This window comes from Aplidium turbinatum, chromosome 7, assembly GCF_918807975.1.
Source record: "Aplidium turbinatum chromosome 7, kaAplTurb1.1, whole genome shotgun sequence".
Taxonomy (NCBI): domain Eukaryota; kingdom Metazoa; phylum Chordata; class Ascidiacea; order Aplousobranchia; family Polyclinidae; genus Aplidium; species Aplidium turbinatum.
In genome coordinates, this window is record NC_137478.1 from 3,665,188 (window position 1) to 3,684,363 (window position 19,176).

At 36.7% G+C, this 19,176-nt stretch overlaps 1 protein-coding gene across 1 annotated transcript; it reads left to right on the forward strand.

Moving 5' to 3' along the window:
- The first annotated feature begins 3,064 nt into the window (after positions 1-3,064).
- LOC145774824 (uncharacterized) lies at positions 3,065-18,532 on the forward strand. Its single transcript, XM_082586147.1, has 11 exons — positions 3,065-3,139; positions 3,605-3,788; positions 5,537-5,658; positions 6,747-6,785; positions 10,468-10,633; positions 11,271-11,425; positions 12,042-12,210; positions 13,190-13,311; positions 14,389-14,436; positions 15,578-15,752; positions 18,013-18,532. The coding sequence occupies exons 1-11, from the start codon at positions 3,085-3,087 to the stop codon at positions 18,179-18,181; spliced, it is 1,404 nt and encodes a 467-aa protein (XP_082442273.1). The 5' UTR covers positions 3,065-3,084; the 3' UTR covers positions 18,182-18,532.
- Positions 18,533-19,176: the final 644 nt, after the last annotated feature.

Below are 19,176 nucleotides of genomic sequence, written 5' to 3' on the forward strand. Positions count from 1 at the left end.
GAGATTGACAGATTAAAGTTTCCATTTGCTGTTGAAATATTAATGCCCAAGAATTATTCCATCCACTTGGAGCCGTTGAATGGAGAGCAGTGCTGAAATGAGTTGCTCAAGCGCACACCCCGAGAGCGAAACTTAAATTTAAAAGGGTGTGAGGAATTATTGTAGCTTATATAGGGTAGTTTTTGCGCTATTTGTGGTTTTGTCGTCGTACTCACAACAGACATACATCTTGCTCCATGAACCACTGTTCAAGGTCATGTTTGAATCTTGCAAGGGTGCGTTTTTCACTGGTCATGTACATATCGCAGGACACTATTGGCAAATCAAATTACATGATGTTTTGCAAGCATGAGCTCAGGGCACTACTCACAAAACCTCAAAACTTGCATTGGAAAGATCACAGTATGCGAAATATTAACTAGAAAACACCAAATGGATGTGTTCAAGACTTTTTATCATTCGAATGTGGAGTAAATAGTGGCTACTGAAGATTCTCTTATTCAGATAGAGAGCTGGATTTGAGCCTGTTGATTACAAAACAGGTTTTTTGTGACGAAAGCTCACGACTGTTTGTTTTTATTTTAACGATACTGGCAACTGTGCAGTGACTCGTTTAGTTGGTGCATCTTACAAACTCTTTTTGTTTATTTTTTCTCTTGACTGGCCATTTCCGGTGCTAAAAAGACATAACGACCATTCAGACCGGAAAGTGCAGACAGACTTTGTATTCCAAAACAGAAGTGGAACCTGTTTCAAGAGACGATTACGAATCTTCGCGTAAAACTAATTTGTTGAAAACTCTATTTGCAAGCGATGGAAGAAAATTGCTCACATGTGTCTGACATTCTGTTACCCCGTAGGCATTGTTCCAGCTTGCTGGCGCGTATTACTCAAAAATTTATAAAAGTGTAATTAAATTGTCTCTCATCTCGACGAGTGCCTCCATTCTTCACTGCGAGTGTCCCCTATGTATCAAACGTCTCCACGATCCTTTGAAGGTTTTCCCACCCACCACTGGCCACTCACCTACCACCACTGGCCACCCACATCTGACTAGCATTGAGCTTATCACATTTTGAATATAATATTAACATTATTTTATATGTGAGTGTTGCTTTGCACACTTTTTGAAAGCAAGAACACACTATAGACATGCGTAAACCGTCTTGGCTAAATGGTGACGAACGCAATAGTGTCTTGTAATGAAAAATCAAATGTAACACAAAGGGCGTCGCACAAAACATGCATACAAACGTGATTAAATGCAAGAAACTAAAAAGACCATTTCAGATAGCAAATCAGTCGTTTTTTACATTGATTCAACGTCTGCAGACAAATCAATGCAAAAAAACAACTGGTTTGCTGTCTGGGATAACACCAAACAAATTCCATTCAAAAATATAAGTTTTTGTCTTCAGTTCATAATTTGGATTGTCCGATATGACGTTAATGTTACGTCATACTGACGTTGCATCAAATCCAAAAACGTCAGTCAATTAAAATTGCTGATATTGAAAAACTTATTTTAAATCTTGTCACTTGAAGATACAAAAACTTTGAAAACAATATGTTCAGAAACACATATTTGTCAGGAAGTTGTTAATGCGCCAGTCAGGGAGCGTAATAGAAGCACGATCGTACGCACTGCCGCTTAAAAATAAACACTTTGATTGTCAGTAAGCTCATTTGGTTTGATCATTAGTTTCGAAAGCAATGTATTTTTGAACCTAACTTTCATGCTCTTATTTTCCGTTCATTTTTTTGGGTATTTAAGCTGAAGGTAAGACAATGCAACTCAGCTGTGGAAATTTAACCTTGGCACGCTTGTGCACGAAAGGGAAAATGTTAAAGCAATGTTGAGTTTAATGAGTAGTTTTGTAAACTTATTTCAACAAATTGTAAAGAAAATTTCAGATAAATATTTTTCGTTTTGTAGAGTTTGTGATTTAATGAGTATACAATGCAAAAAAAACATCAGGTAACCGTAATAAAAAAGCAAATACATGTCTCCCTCAAGCAATGTTTAATTTGAAACTGGCGTAATCTATTGATTACTGTTCTGTGATTTAATTAATTATGTGTTGGGGAAGTAAGAGAGTTCGTTTCTTTCACAGTATAAAAGATGTGAGCGAAAATTTAATCACAAAGTTTAAACACTTTGTCTGACTGGAGAAGTATAGTTGCTGATTGTGAAAAACTTGAGTTTCTTTCTGAAAGAACGGAATAACTTCGTTTGCTAAGTAGCAAGAAGAGTTAATTTAATCAACTCCAAGTTTATGCTGGAGAAAAAAAGTTAAATTAGCTAGACTCCCAGGCAAGTGATCATCGTGGTCACTTGTCGATGAATGCAATTGCCTTATCAAGACAGAATCGCTCGCCTTAGGTGGGTTTCAAACCAAGATCCTTTTGGACGTCACATTATCTACTTAGCCACAAAACGGACATTCAAAGACATCTGAAAATAAACCGGATCTTTACGGAATTGAACAGACACAAAGAACTTGTCAGTTTTGCTAAATTAGCGATGTCTTTGTAGAGAATATTTAATAAAAGACTGAGAATGTTCTGTGTGGCAGTGTGGGAAATTTTAACCTAATCTTAGCTAAGAAAAACAGTCATTAGATTTCTTTAACGTTTGAAACACTTGCATCAACGTAAAAAAGATTGATATTTGTTATTCGGCATCTATTGGCCAAACCTCAGGCAACAAACAGTATTATTGCGTCGCTTCTCCTGAGAAGGACACAGAATGAGCAATATGAAGTGCTGTATTCGATAAAAAATCATTATGACGAACGAGAACAGGCGTCCTGGGTTCAAGTCTTGGTTTACATAATTGAATTGCGTACTGTTAGGACAACTCACCACTTAGCGTACCTAGAGGTCACAGCAATTTCATTATAAGCAAAGAGAACATTTGCACCAAGTGGCCAAGATGTCTGGGTATTTGGCTGATGAAGGCTATTTTGTAAAGCACAAACAGCTTTACCCTGACACACTTTCAACAAGAAGTTTGTTGTTTACAGATTCCAGCTTTTTTTCTTTGCAAATAATAACCATTAAAACAGTAAGCACAGTTGCATAATGAAGTATACCGTGGTTGTTTTTGTCTTTCTGTCTGTTGCAGTTCTATCTCAAGGTAAGATAGTTCCTTCAACGCTTGAGCGCACAGCAATGTATTTGTTTGAAACAAAACAAGTGTCTCTGCAGTTAAATCCATGTTTTTGTTCAATCCACCGGATCTTTCAAAAGAAACACAAACAAAGACTTACAAATTTTCACCTTTTTATTCTTCTTCTTTTTTCTCTTTTTTATTTAGTTTTAAATTTTTTATTTTTAATATTATAATTTTAATTACTAAAATTACTAAAATTAAAAATTAAAACCAGAGTAAAAGTTAAGAACATATCTTTTAAAAGTTTTATGTTAAAACAAACTTACAAAATGACAACGTTACTGATTGATTTGAGTAAAAACAATCAGGCTGATTTACATCTGAAGTAAAATTATATAAATTGCGCATTTTTTATTTCGCCACCTATAAGAGTTTTAATAGAATTAAAGAAGCCGCCGAAACCTTTTTTTTAACTTTGTTTTTTTCCAGTACAAGCTCAGAGAGAATTCTTTGGGCCTCCCCCGACAGCGGTCAACAGATTCTTTGCTGCTTGTTTCCAAAAGAAGTCGACATCTATTGGAGTCAATTGGAGGAGCATCACGGACTTTATCATCCTTCATGCCTCCTGGTATGACAACTCCAACGCTGGAGCTTGTGCTCCTACAGGACACGGGTATGGAGTTATATAAAAGTCAAAGCTACAAATTTTACTTTTAATTTAATTATCAGCAATAGTAGTAATCTTCTTCTTCTTTTTCTTCTTCTTCTTCTGGCTTTATTCCCACAGATTGTAGTCCTCCACATCAGTTTGTTAGCAGCATCTTCTTCTTTCCCTTTTACTACTTTTACTGTTTCCATATCTTCTGCCACATAGTCTCTTCATCTCCAGCAGTTGTAGTAATAATTAATAGTAGTTGCCTTGTTTGCTATTGGAACATATCACAACATAAATCGACACCCTCGGGTGGTAAAAGAACACAAACTTAGCTTTTGGAGCTTAAACTAAGAAAAAAGTCAACCTAGCTGGCTTGTACAATGGTTCCCAACTTGAAATCCTAGATGTAGGCTAGCTTATAATGATACCCAGTGGTTAAGACTTGTATGGTTCAAAGTCAAAAACAATGAAACTAACAAACACCTTTAACAAGAATAAATAACCGTGATTGATAAATAAACTTAACCTTTTATATCTTGCAATGGTTGCAAAGCCAAGCACACCCAAACCACCAATCAATAAGAATCGTAATGCTCAGCTTATCTTCCTTGCTAAATAGATTGGTAGACTCACAAAACCAATGAAGTTACAGCTTACCTGGGAATAGACTAAGTTTCTACAACTTCCAGATTGAACTTTATAAAAATTTAACCTTTGGCATCTTCAGTGTTGGCTGTGTTGGCTTCAGTGTGGCCTTCAGTGTTGGCTGTGTTGGCTTCAGTGTGGCCTTCAGTGTTGGCTGTGTTGGCTTCAGTGTGGCCTTCAGTGTTGGCTGTGTTGGCTTCAGTGTGGCCTTCAGTGTTGGCTGTGTTGGCTTCAGTGTGGCCTTCAGTGTTGGCTGTGTTGGCTTCAGTGTGGCCTTCAGTGTTGGCTGTGTTAGCTTCAGTGTGGCCTTCAGTGTTGGCTGTGTTGGCTTCAGTGTGGCCTTCAGTGTTGGCTGTGTTGGCTTCAGTGTGGCCTTCAGTGTTGGCTGTGTTGGCTTCAGTGTGGCCTTCAGTGTTGGCTGTGTTGGCTTCAGTGTGGCCTTCAGTGTTGGCTGTGTTGGCTTCAGTGTGGCCTTCAGTGTTGGCTGTGTTGGCTTCAGTGTGGCCTTCAGTGTTGGCTGTGTTGGCTTCAGTGTGGCCTTCAGTGTTGGCTGTGTTGGCTTCAGTGTGGCCTTCAGTGTTGGCTGTGTTGGCTTCAGTGTGGCCTTCAGTGTTGGCTGTGTTGGCTTCAGTGTGGCCTTCAGTGTTGGCTGTGTTGGCTTCAGTGTGGCCTTCAGTGTTGGCTGTGTTGGCTTCAGTGTGGCCTTCAGTGTTGGCTGTGTTGGCTTCAGTGTGGCCTTCAGTGTTGGCTGTGTTGGCTTCAGTGTGGCCTTCAGTGTTGGCTGTGTTGGCTTCAGTGTGGCCTTCAGTGTTGGCTGTGTTGGCTTCAGTGTGGCCTTCAGTGTTGGCTGTGTTGGCTTCAGTGTGGCCTTCAGTGTTGGCTGTGTTGGCTTCAGTGTGGCCTTCAGTGTTGGCTTTGAGCGTTGGCATCTTCCGTGTTTTTACGTACAGTGGATTTGTTATACGGTGTACGAATACGGTTACGTCAAATTTCTGAAATAAATACTGTACGTTATTATAACATACAGCTTAAACTTCATCCACATCTTGCCTTCAATGACTTGCCTACCGATAATGAGCTACTAACCTTGACTCACACTGAACAATCTTCTCTATCACCAGGCCTGACTTCACTATGGAGGCGGACTGCTGGAAAGAAGCATTCGCGAAACTGATATCACCGTCGTCGCCCGAATTGAAAGTTGCCACATCTTGCGTGGATCGTCTAGTGGCGGTGGCTTCCCGTAAGTAACATTCCAGACAGTAAGCAGACGTTGAATCAATGTAAAAACGACAGATTTTGCTGTCAGAAATAAAAATGTAGCGCAAAAGCAACAATAAGTTATAATAACGAATCCTATTTTTATACGCTGGAGATGATTCTTAATAAATAATGCTAAGAGATTATTTGGAAATGTTAGCATTCGATGAATGCAACTCAGCAATACTAAGTATGATATCGGTATAATATGATATTGATAGAAGCGTAAGAATGATAATATCATACTACAAAAGGCGTTTAGTGACTGTACAGTATATTTACGCCTTTGTAACGTTAACAAGCTATACAATATATGCTTACAATTTTATCCTGATTTTTTCTCTTTAATTCACTAAAAAAATTAATAATCATTTTTTTATGCAACCTGGACTGGAATCGATCCCAGACCCACCAGTTGCCCATTCTATTAACTGATTTAGAAAATAGTAATGGAAGATTTTTATAAGTTTTTGTTTGGTCTCGCCTTAATAAGGCCTCTAGGATTGCTTTAGTAACATGTTTTCAGATATACTTTCACAAAATTAAATTACTCAAGAATAAACAGGCATCGAGATACTTTCCTTGGTGACTTTCCTTGGATAGCATAAACAAAATTCACTCTGACAACTATTTATGTCTTATCCAAACATTTCCCATGACTTTGCATTTATTTAGAAAAATCTCATCAAAAGTTAAAATTTTAATCAAGCGACAATTATAGCATGAGGGTTAGATTGAAATGCACTACAATATTACTTATTATGTTTTCCGCCTACTTATTTCTTCTGGAAAAATAAATTATTAAAATGTATATTTAATTATAATTTTCTTTCAAAAGAATAGGTTTTGTAAATTTTCTTGTAGTATTGTGCCACACTTGTTTAACCATTACGTAAGCTTAAGTCAGCTGCGCAGTATAATTCTGTATAGGCTGTTATTATAATGACTTATTGTTTACGATTATTGCGGAGAATTGTAGAGCCAAAATGATAGTAGATGATTACAACCTATTTTTAACAGTGCGATTATTCTAGTAATTGTAATGATGATTAATATCAATATTGTTTTTAGAAAACAGAAATAAAAGAAGTTCTGGTCCTTTGATTGAAGGTAATTTTACTTTGTGTGTAATCGACTACGTTTTGTAATCACGTTTCTGGTATCGAAACTACAAAATCTTAGCAATTTTTCCAGCCAATGTTCTTCTTTGCAGTAAATAAGTAATAAGTAGCTTGCTGAAATGATCTTGAAAACATGAACAATTTGTCAGGTTTTGCAAACAAATCGGGGAACTGATTTACTACTTTAAACCTTTTAAACTTAAAGCTTGGTTTGTAGACGTACATTAATATTTAGTTCAAAAGGTCCATTGTTATGACAGACGAAACGTCAATGAAGCATTAAACTACTTTTACAACCAGTGGCGTACGCAGGGGGCCATTGGGCCAAGCTCTCTCCTTTCCAAAATTTTGATTTTTTTTCTGCTGTTGTGATTGTGTAATGCAAGCGTGTTATTGTTCAAAACTGGACTAGGGTAGCAGAGCCGTATTAACCGCCTATCGTAACCCCGGTGGAAGGGGCACGGTTTTCTAGTCCTCACTCATTTCAAATTGTTTAATGTTTTTTTTGTTTGGCTATTTGAAAGGAAAAAATGTTGTAAATCTTGATACAGAAGCTCGATATTATTCTTTAAATTACGCAAGGCCCTAATCACCTCTTCCAAATACTCCAGTGTGGGACTACAGCTCTGTTTAGTAGCCCACACTTATTCATGTTTAGTTGGTGCAGCGTTTTTCGACATTTTAATATAAACAGTGTTAATATATTCTGTTATAAAAAACTTAACTTTTTATAGCTTAGGTTGTATCCACTGGTGGTGTATTGCTGATCATTTGAAATGACTATTTTAAATCAGCGAAACCAGTAATCTATGCTAATTTGTTAAATTTACAGAAGAAATAATAGTCTACTACGCAGTCGCTTTCTTGGAAAATATTGTGTTTTAACGGTTCATAGCATAAAACTTGTCCAAAATTAAAAGCTCGTGAAACTACGAAGATGCTTAATGATGGCAGCTAGAAGCGTTGACAGGGATTATCCAACGTAGGGGAAAGCCGTGTATTATGAACCCCCTAACGATAAACGTTCCTAATTTTACAACTTCAATGAAAATATGGACAATATTTACAGAATAGCAAGCTAACATCCATACCTATTACCCATCAATACATTAGTATGTGATATTTTGCAATAAAAAAGTTATTTCAATTTTATTAATTTACCAAAAGAGTTCATATTACACAACCCTCTGTGTAATATGAACCCCTGTGATGTGTAATATGAACCGCTTTGAATCATTGCTAAATAGAGGTGGATTGACTACACAAAACTGCACTAAAGCAAGCCACATTACATGTGCAGCATAACAAAATTTATTACCATAAGGTTTTCAAATAATTTACACCAATTTATTAAACATGCACTACTTTTTAAATATAAGCATGAAATTCACAAAATGATAAGCAACATTAATCGAATGACGTGCACTGCATTGAGAATGCTGGTAAAATTGAAGTCTGAACCCCAGTTTACAGAACCCAGAACCACCCCAGTTTACAGAACCCCGGTTTAAAAAAAATTATTACACCATCATAAAGCACTTGGCAATATGAACCTGGGTTCATATTACACATTCAGCTATAGGGTTCATGTTACACACTTGTGGTGATTCCAGTTAAAATGCTGATAATCCACAAAATAATGCATTTTTTAAACAAAACTTGTTGTGATATCCATCATCAAGTTTATTTGAGGGTATATTAATCAAAAAATTACAAGTCCATTGATACACTGATAAAAAAAACAACAATTTCTCCATCTGCAAAATAATATCACACAAGCTTTTAACCTTCATACCCTCAAAACTTCAGCAACACGCCAACTTTCAACAAGAACATTTCCGGTCGAATGACCAGCAAACTTACTCAATTCAAGCTATTAAAAGTCAAACATTTTTATTGCCACGTTTTCTGAAAACAACAGGGGGTTCATAATACACAGCAGTTCATATTACACGGCTTTCCCCTATACTTCAGCAATCGAAATGATTTTTTTTAATTCAAAAATGTTTTTGGAGGGGGCTTGCATACGCAAAAAAACTTCACGTCACCAAATTTTTTTGCAACTACCTTGTGAAAGTAGGCTGTTCTGCACTCAACCCAGTGTCTTATTTTTTTAAGGCAAACACTGCGTCATTCTTTTCTCTAGTTTGTAGTTTTGTATTTTAAGAGAGATGCAATTACATGTTTTGGAAACGGCCTTTTTCATTGCCAAATTATCCTCTAAAAACGGTTCTGTAACGAACGGTTCTGTTCTGTAAAATCTTTTAGTTTTTTTAGGTAAACTCCATTGCCCTTTGCATTGTTATGTAGGCTAGTCAAAGAATGAGTCTCAACAGATTGTGGAGTCAGTGTGATGTTTTGATCCGAATTCACAACTTATGGTTTGAAGAACATTTTAGGCGTCTTTACTAAAAAGTAGAGGCCCGCTAGTGAATTTCAGAGAGAAGGAGAAGGGGCGAGATGGTGCTCACACGCCCTGCAAGGAAGGCCTTCTTTTTCTTTATATATATTCAGAGTGCGATAATTTTTGTTTAAAGTATCGTAATAAATTGTATTCGATATTTAAACTTTCGCAGAGAGGTTCAATCTAGATTTTAATCTTAAGACATTGCCTGTTAATCGAACTATTAGAGTTTTTACTTATCCGTTTAGGCTTACTATCACGCTTTTCATGTTTCCATATCTAATAATTCAATACAAAAGTACAGTGACGTAAGCAACAACCGTGAGAGTTCATATTTCACCAACAAATCGTCTCGGCTACCTTAAATCTCGGTCATATTTTAAAGTGAAGCATTAGGCTACTCTTGATAAAAAAAAATGTAAAGTTATATAGAACGCTCTACTCCCACAGTAACGAAATCCTGTGAATACCACCAAACGTACCGTCAATACGCGTGGTTCTTGGGTTCAGTAAGCTCACTACGTCGTTTACGTAAAATATTATATGCGACGTCAAGAGCGTTATCACATTTTGCTGTTTTCCATATAAAATCTATCCCATTGAGTCAACTAGTTGCTGCAAACTAAACATTTATCGTCAATGCAAGCTGAGTATGGTAGGTCAATCTTACCAACACAATATGACTTAGCAAACGGTACTGGTTATTACTGGAAAATGGGTGTTTTTTCAACTCGTTTTTGTTTCAATTCGAAAAAAATTTCAAATGGCTCCCCTTGAGAAAATCCTGCATACGCCACTGTCCACAGCAATGTTCTGCTTTCATTTTACATAGCCCCCCATTGAGTGAGCATTCAGTACAAAGCTTAACAAACCCTGCTGAACAGATAATATTATGTTTAAATTAAGCTGGTTGGTTTAAATTCTGATTACTGTTTTAAATTGCTATTTCTGCGAGTTGAGCAATTGTGATTACCCAACTGGCACTTTTATAATTACTAGTCGTGTTTTCAAAACACATTCTCTTTAAAACACAGCAAAACGCCAATGACAAACGCCATGGCACGCAAAACTTCAGCAAGACATTGAAGCATATTGTAATTTTTTACTTATGTCATTCATATTCCGGAACGAATAGGTCGTTGTTAGAAAAATTAAATTGGCTACTTGTGATAAACAGCCCAACTGTTCCTTATTCAAGGTTTAAAGCAAAAGGTGTCCATTAAATATCCATCCAGTCAAAATAACATTCTGGCATCTTCCTTCTCAGGAGAAACTTTGGACTCTCGTTACTGTCCTCCCGTTGATCCAGAGACGTTTACCACCATGGTGGCTCGCACCATCAGACTGGCTGGGACTCTTCCTGCAGAAGATCACACTCTGGAAGACTTCGGATCTATCATTGAATTTGTGAAGAAGGCTGGCATGTGTAACGAGTAAGTGCCAATGCAGTTAATGATAATGAAGTAATAATAAGTTAATTGTAATGTAGGCCTACTAGTTATAATAATGCAATAATACAGTAGTTTCATCTTATTAAGCTCACGATTAATAGGCCCACCCGCTTAATAAGCCCATAGTCGTCAGGTCCGCTGTGGGCTTCGTAGGTAGGGCCCATTATAATACTAAAAATGTGATTATCAATTGTATTAGTCATTGAAAAGGATGCAATATTGCTGTTCAAAATGAACATTGATAGTCCGTTGTGGAAACAAATGAATAGCAAGTGGATTGTTTCAATTTTTCCAAGTACAAATAGATTAAATTTTGTTGTTTACTTTCATCAAAATTTATTTTTATGGTGCAAATAATATTTCTATAATTTCAATTAAACGCTTACCTTTTTCATGACTATCATACAGTTACAAATAAATTTTTAAACACGTGTCCACGGTTGTTATTTATATAATAATATAAAATACCAAAAGTAGTCTGGTGCAATTTAGCATCGAAACTGTAGATGCAGAATGAACTATCATATTTTAGATATTAGATTTGTATTGTTACTCCAGACTTAGATCTTTTCGTGGTGCATACAAATTCTTTACAAATCGAACCATCGTCTTTTTGCAGACCAGTTTGCAATCGTTGTAATATTCGGTTTAAAAACACCCTCGACCCAAGAAGAAAATTATCTTGCAATCAATGCTGGCCCACCAGACTAGCAGGGATGATCAAGAACTCATCTCCGCTTAAAATCCCGATAACATTTATTGTGACTAGGCTGGGTGAGTAGCAACCCAAACAACAAAACCATTGTTGTCTTATTTATTAATATATTATCATTATTATCATCATTCATATTTACATTGATTCAAGGTCGGCAGACGGATTTTGCTGTCTGAGAAGAGTTTCAAATTCCTAGTTAGGAATTTTTTTATCTTACATATGTAGACGTTGAATAGATGTAAATAAAGAGTGATTTGATGGCTGAGACTCTGCGATAACGATTAAGTAAATGATGAATCTATTGGTCAAATAACATCGCTATGCTAAGCTAGGGTAGGAACAGTAAGGTTAGTAAGAGTTTTGCTGAAGCAAATACTTCAAATAAATCCCTATTTAGACTTTCTGTTAATGTTTCACGTTTGTCATTATTGCATACAATTCATCAGTAGGCCTACATACAATTCATCAGTACATACAATTCATCAGCACACAATTCATCAGTACATACAGTTCACTAGTGCATACAATTCATCAGTACATACAATTCATCAGTACATACAATAATTCATCAGTGCATACAATTCATCAGTAGGCTACATGCAATTCATTAGTGTAAGAAACTTCTTATTTCGTTTTTGTTATGCGTAAATTTGATTGATGGCTTGTGTTATCCAGGACATCCAACCAACATTATAGGGCCACCACCTCCTTTCGTAAACAGGTTCTTTGCTGACTGTATTAGCTTGATTGTTCGAGACGACACCCAGTGGAGAAGTGTCACAGACTTTGTAATCCTTCATACTTCATGGTATGACAACTCAAACGCCGGGGCGTGTGCTTTCAGGTACACAAATTTTAGTGATCAGCTCCTTGCTTAAAACGTACAACCTACTGCAATCCTCTTCAAACAATTTTTTTTTATTTATGCATCCTTCAGAACTATTGCTTCTAATGAACAGGTAAAACCAAGCAACGGTTTAACAACTGGTTCAACAAAGTTATTTCTCTACTAAAATTATAATGCTTGTAATGCTAGCTACTGTTGTCGGAAACCAATATGCAACCCTTTGCACCCATGTACCCCTATGGGTTTTATGATGCACTCTCGGGTTCACCGAGCACTCCTCCCCGTAGAGTGCCAACAAGTTAAATACAAAGTAACACAAAGCCTCGCTCAGCTATGTCATACGTTGAAAGCACGTGACAATTCCTATATAATCCAGTTATTTCTATGGAAGAGAAAATCATGTTAAATTGAACCTTTTTACTTTCGAAACTTTAGTTCACTTTTCGGCATGAGCATGAGGCCTGGCTACAAAACTATCAGCACAGGATGAAACTTTTGTTAAAAAAAAAAGTGCTTGACCTATTATTGAGTGTATTTCTCGTGATAAAAAAGTTTGATTTTTGGTCCAGCCTTGCTACATTCACAGAAATATTTACTGTAAGTTCTCGGCAATAAAATCTATAACACAGAATGGGGCTGGCGCGTAAGTTATTATTCTATTGCATTGTTTCATCAGAAAGTCCGTTAAAAGATTGAGTATGATCAGCACAGTAGCATTCGTTATGCGACTCACATAGTGATAACAAATGTTCTTAGGGGTTGCACTTGGCGATAACAAGAAACAGTTCTGCCCCACAACTGACCGACAAATTTAATTACCCAAACAGCAAATCAACCGTTTTCTACGTTGATTCAATGTCTGCAAACGTTGAATCAATGTAAAAAACAGTTGATTTGCTGTCTGGATAGTTGTTGGTCGCTGGTTCATTGTACTACAATAGAATTGTGTATGAGATTTTGTTATTTTCATCATCAGTACGAAGACAACAACAGAAGCGCGGTGTTGGAAGCGAGCGTTCGCTAAGGTCATTTCCTCATCATCACCATTGTTGAGAATCATACAGGCCTGTGTGGATCGCTTCGTCGCTTTCACTCACGGTTGGTGGTCTTGATCCTATGCTTGTTAGCGCTTATGGACTTTTTGTTTAAAACTGTTAAAGAAATGGTGAAAACAAAAAGTTAAAAAAAAATCAAATGGAATTGATCATTCTAACATTGTTATTATTACGGTGTTATTGTTGTTGTTAGGTTATTTCAAGATATAACGGAGGTTTGCAAACTGTTTATTATCGTTTTCCCTCCCATATTGTCTAAAGATAAATTATCTCTCATTAGATTGTTTCAGACAAGATGTTGGACCATCACCATATCGTCCATTTTCTGTAATATTTCGATGAAATTTACCCTCACAGGGGTACATTACCTCCAAATGAAAACCCTTGCAATGTGGTACACATAAGATGTTGCAGGCCTACATATGAACTTTAAGTCTTCACTCTTCAGCTGTGATAAAATTATCTATCAGCAAAGCGATTCTACGATGTGATCGGAAAGGCTCTTTGAAGTTATATAACTCTAGAAGTTTCGTTTACTAGTTGTAGGCTTGTAACTACCACGCTCTAAAACAAGCGCTTAGCCTAAACTCATTTACCAAAGTCTGCAGCGTAAAGTACCCTCCTTGTAATATTAGTGTCTTTTACCAGTGAAATATTTCATAATTTAAATTCCTCCTTGAAATGTTGAGCCACCATGTCTTGATTGATTGATTGAATCTTTATCCTCGGACTGGGAAAGCTTCTTGCAGAGCTTAATCCTGACAGTTTCGCATACTTGTAGAGGCTTTGAATCACTGACGCAGGCCCGGTCACCGAGATTGACAGAGTGAAGTTTCCGATTGTTGAAGTCTTGTTGCCGGGGAATTATTCCATCCATTAGATGCCGCTGAATGGAGAGCAGTCCTTAACGTGCTTTGCTCAAGCGCACACCCCGAGAGTCGAACCAGCGCCGCTTGATCTTGAATCTTGTTGTTATCTTATTGGTTCTATCTTCAGACGTGCTGGTCATGATGACAGACAGAAAGCATTCAATTCATAGAACATTTAATTAACCGGCCAACTATCACATGAAACTTTACACTTTACTTTCAACAAATAATGTTCCCATGTATTTTTGTAGGCCATCCAATTCCAGAATTGCCTAGTAATCTCAATAGAAATCACAGACGTAAGTAAGCTTGAGAGTACCATAACGTAATTTTGACAGAATGGCAGGATAATATCATAACGAAACGTTGTTTGCTTGATACAACAGTTACAGTGATAAATGTTTTTGTGTAAGCATGTCCACAACAAGCATACAGCTTACAGGGGTGCAAAGGGGGGGGGGAGACTCCCTCTCATATAATGGAAATTTTTAATGCAAAAGCTTACAGTAGCTCCCTATTCTTACTTTAATTTTGCATCAAATTAACTTGTATCAAAGTTACTTACATCAAATTTAGTTACTATTCTCTAATAACCTCAGAGTTTATTGGAGAGGTTAATAGAAAATAGCAACTAAGTTTGATGTAATTTGCTCTGTTGGGCTTATTGATTAGCATTGAGCACTTTCCCTTTGTTTGGCAGTTTGAGTAAGTCTGAAACCATGCCACTGAAGCATAGTTTTGTTGTATTCGTGCAGTAGCGCATCATATGAAACCTATTGTCATATATATTTCAGCAAAAATATCGTAAAAGTTTTAAAGCAATGTTTCTCAGCTTGGAGTCCTTGAACCCTCAAGGAGTCCTTGGAAAGCTTTTAGGGCATGAAAGTAAATGCATTGATTGTAAAAAAAAACTAAAAAACTACAAAAACCTTGTATTTTGTTGAGTAGGCTAATTTTATCAATTTCCTCTCGAAGATTACTCTTAAAAGACTTAAAAGCCTATAGATAAATTTTTGAAATGGTTCCCCGATTACAAATAGGTTGGAATCATCGCCCTTAAGGTAACGAACACTACAACGGACAAATGAGTAAAAATTATTTAACTTTACAGTTTCGCAGTCAATAAACAATACTGTTGCAAAAATGATGCGTTCTGCGGGTGCATATTAAGCTAAACTATCACACGATGTATAAAGTGACAATCTGTTTTTAATCCGACGTTTCGTCAATCAGATACGACTGACTTCTTCAGGGATTCAGTCGTGTCTGATTGACGAAACGTCGGAATAAAAGCAGGTTGCAACTTTATACATCTTGTGATAGTTTAGCTTAATATGCACCAGTAGAACGCATGATGTTATTTAACTAAATGCTTGATGAACAGCCTCATTCAATTTTCAACTGTTGCAAAAGCTAATTTTTTGTCGCTGTTCATTTTAGGACGTACTCAAGATAATCGTCAGTGTCCTGAAGTTAATGAAGCCATCTTTACTCGGGCCTTAACGCAAAGGGTTCAAGAAACTACAATTCCAAGTGACTTTTTCTCAACTGATAATACAATGAACGGGACATCCTCCGTCATTCAGTTTGTACAAGAGGCTGGAGTATGCAGGACGTAAGAAAATCTATTTTTAAACCAATAAAAATTACACTCTCTAGACTCTAGATGCAACGCAGTTAATGGAGGCTATTCAAAGTTTTCAAATTTAAACGTTTTGCTTTTTTTTCAAAATGAAAAATTACAGACCGTTGCTATATCACATATAATGCCCAGACAGCAAAATCGTAATTTTTACATTGAACCATCGTAAAAATGACGATTTTGCTGCTTGGATGAAATATGCAGAATGGATGAAGCATTTACTCATGACCTTTTATATTACCGTACATTAGTATAGTTTTGTCTGGTACCGGCTTGAAGATAAAAGTTTGGGTTAATGATCTGTTAGTAGTAGTCGCTCGTCTATGCACGGCTCAAACTTCTCAGATGCAAACCCATCGGATGTTTAAGAACTGAAATTAGGTCGTTAGGTGGCACTATTTCGTTAAGCGTTTCAGTTTGCGGTTGCACTTTAACCGCAGCATAGGAAGCGATTTTTTTCTATAAATGAAATATAATATTATAACGATTGACTATTGTGGTTAATCACATCAAGCCTTTATGCATTAGTACTCAAGTCAATAGCTCCTACGCGTGCCTAAGCTTATAGTTGTGGAAAATGGAGAAATCAAATAAGCTAAGAAAGGCGTTTAGCTTCAACCTCGTCATTGATCGTTTAGCAAAAATTAACGGCAAGCTTTTGCAAATAAACACCCAAAGAACTTTTATATGCTGTCGATGTTGAATAACACAAATAACAAAAATGACGGCTACTCGCATCTGCTGCAGTTGCCATACACACCAGGCAGTAATGAACGCCTTAAGTGATGAACGCCTTGTAACAATATTTCTGACTGAAACTGGAATTGTAAATAGCAGTTCAACCAACACTTGTGGCTTAGCCAGCTGTAGTCATGCAAAACGTTAACCTCCTTTTTTCAAAAATTGTATTTTATAACACAAGTGATTGTCTAATCCAGGGCTTCCCAAACTTTTTTTCTCGCGACCCCTTTTAATCTCCTGAAATTTTTCGCGACCCCTTAGCCTACGATTAAAAGCGACGAACAGTGCGAAATATACATTTGTGATATTTATTGAAAAGCTTAGATCAAACGAAATTCAAAAACAATTTACTGGCACTCAGCTCGGTTTGTTTTTATTTTTTATTTATTTCTGACCATCACAACGAAGCCTATGCGTAGCCTATTGGAAACAAAACGAAAAGCAAACACAAAAAACATATTCAGTGTGATGGGTGTGACTGCTTTCTGGCACAAAGCAAGTCCAGTCGTGGCTCAGTGTTAGTTAAAGCAGGTGTCAAGACGGTTTCGATATTGCTTAGGCTGGAACGGTTGGCGAAGTGAGAACATTTCAGATAAATCATATTGAAATTTTGGTTTCCAGATGTTCGATTTTTTGATGAACGCATTAATTTTAGATTTCAATGCAAAATATTGATGTTTTCTCCTTGGAGGGTCAAATTAAATTCGTTTAGTTTTTCAAGCAAATCTGGCATTTGACATAATTTCAAAAGCTAGATGTTATTGCGAAAATGGTGGACCAAGACTGACTTTTATTCTGTTGGAAAAATCACGATTTCTGTTTTCAACATTAATTGGCTAGCCATTCACGATGCAGTAAAAGATTTTTTAACTCCGATTCCATTTCACCTCATAAATTTTCAAAAATATGGGCAGCCTAATGAGTGCGCGACTCTTAATAAAGTTAATAACTGTCACAGCATCTCGCACAGAAGTGTTAACATGCAGTACCTTGTGCAAATTGGTACACTTTCTGCAACCCCTTGAGGGGTCGCGACCCCCAGTTTGGGAAGCCCTGGTCTAACCCAACTATTCAATTATTTATATGAATATTTGTGTAAATCAAAATATGTACACACTGTTGGCGAACGGTGATCTTTTTTTGAGTGTTCATTTTTTTGAGCAGGTTTTAAACATACACTAGGTTTGAAGTTTGCTCAATAGCTGTTCAAATTATATCAAAATAAACTGATATGATATGATTTAATGAGTCACTGTGCAAATTATACATGTGCTTGAAACTTTCTTTAAAAAGTTAACACCCAAAAAAAAGGTTACCGTACACTTCTGAGACATACACTACAGGTAGGCTATATTAAATATAGTTGCTAGTCACCTCAAACCTTTACAACCTGATTCACCCTAACTGGGACCTAATTTTTAGTTTAAGTAGTTCTTTAACTTAAAACATCAATTACTAAAAGCGTGGATTAACAATAAGTTTTCTTTCACAGTCCAACGTGCGATGAATGTAGGATTGAGTACAAAGCTGCAAATAATCCTAAAAGAACTCTCAAATGCCGCCAATGCTGGGCCACCCGACTTGCTGGGATGATCAAGTCTTCATCTCCGCTTAAGATTCCAGCGGTTTTCGCTTCCATTGTGGCTGGCACGCGCAATTGAAAACTAGAAATTGATTGATCTGTTCTTGCTCGGTGTTATTTAAGTTTGTGACATAATAATGCGCAGAGTAACTGACTTATTTACTGCACGTATTGTGTGGTTTTCCTCAGTAGCTGTTTTCCACATTTCATTTCAAAAAGTCTCTAAATGGAGAAGCGTAAAATAAACTCTGAGAATTGTCAAGCTGCGCTTTCAATGGTCAGAGCAAATCTGCTCGCAATCCTGATTTGGTAAAAATGAATATTATTTTTGTTATAAAACGAGAGGCATTTATTTTCTTTTGTGTAAAAGTATGTCTTGTGCTGTTGTGCTTACTCGCTGAACCTGCTAATAAACTGCATAAACAACTGCTTTAGTGATCTCATTAGTGACTTAGCTGCAAAGAAAACGTTACGAGGGCAAAACAACTGTTGAAGTGGGCAAACGTCATTTTAATTAATGGCATTAAAATGTTGTAACAGTATTAAAACTTTTTTTGGGGGGAGCAGGATAAAATTTGGGGGGGCGATTCCCCTTTCCAACCCTCTTCCCGTGGCTACGTGCCTGGATCCCATCAACCATGAAATAAAACTACATTTGTTTTTTTTTTGGGAAAGTTTTTACTAAACCTGCAAGTTGTAATTTTTACAAAGCCGAGTGATAATATCCCCCACAGCAAAATCCGTGATTTTTACATTGATTCAACGTCTGCAGACAGCAGACTGCAGTTAGGCTAAACACGGACGCGACAAAAATAATTGCCAGTTATGTCACAATCAAGCTCTCAATTGTCTCTCCAAAAGCGTTTTTGTTCCGAATGTATATTTTACTGAATCAATGGGATAGACAGTATATTAACATCGACAGATTTGTAGCAGTGGGCTAAAGATTTTGTAGCATACGAAACAAAAAGAATAAAACACTTTTGAGCATTTTGTCTAGTTTTGTTGCAACTTTTCATTGGTGCAATGATTCATTTGTCCTACAAAAGTTTTTTATGTTTTGTTTAAGTGTCT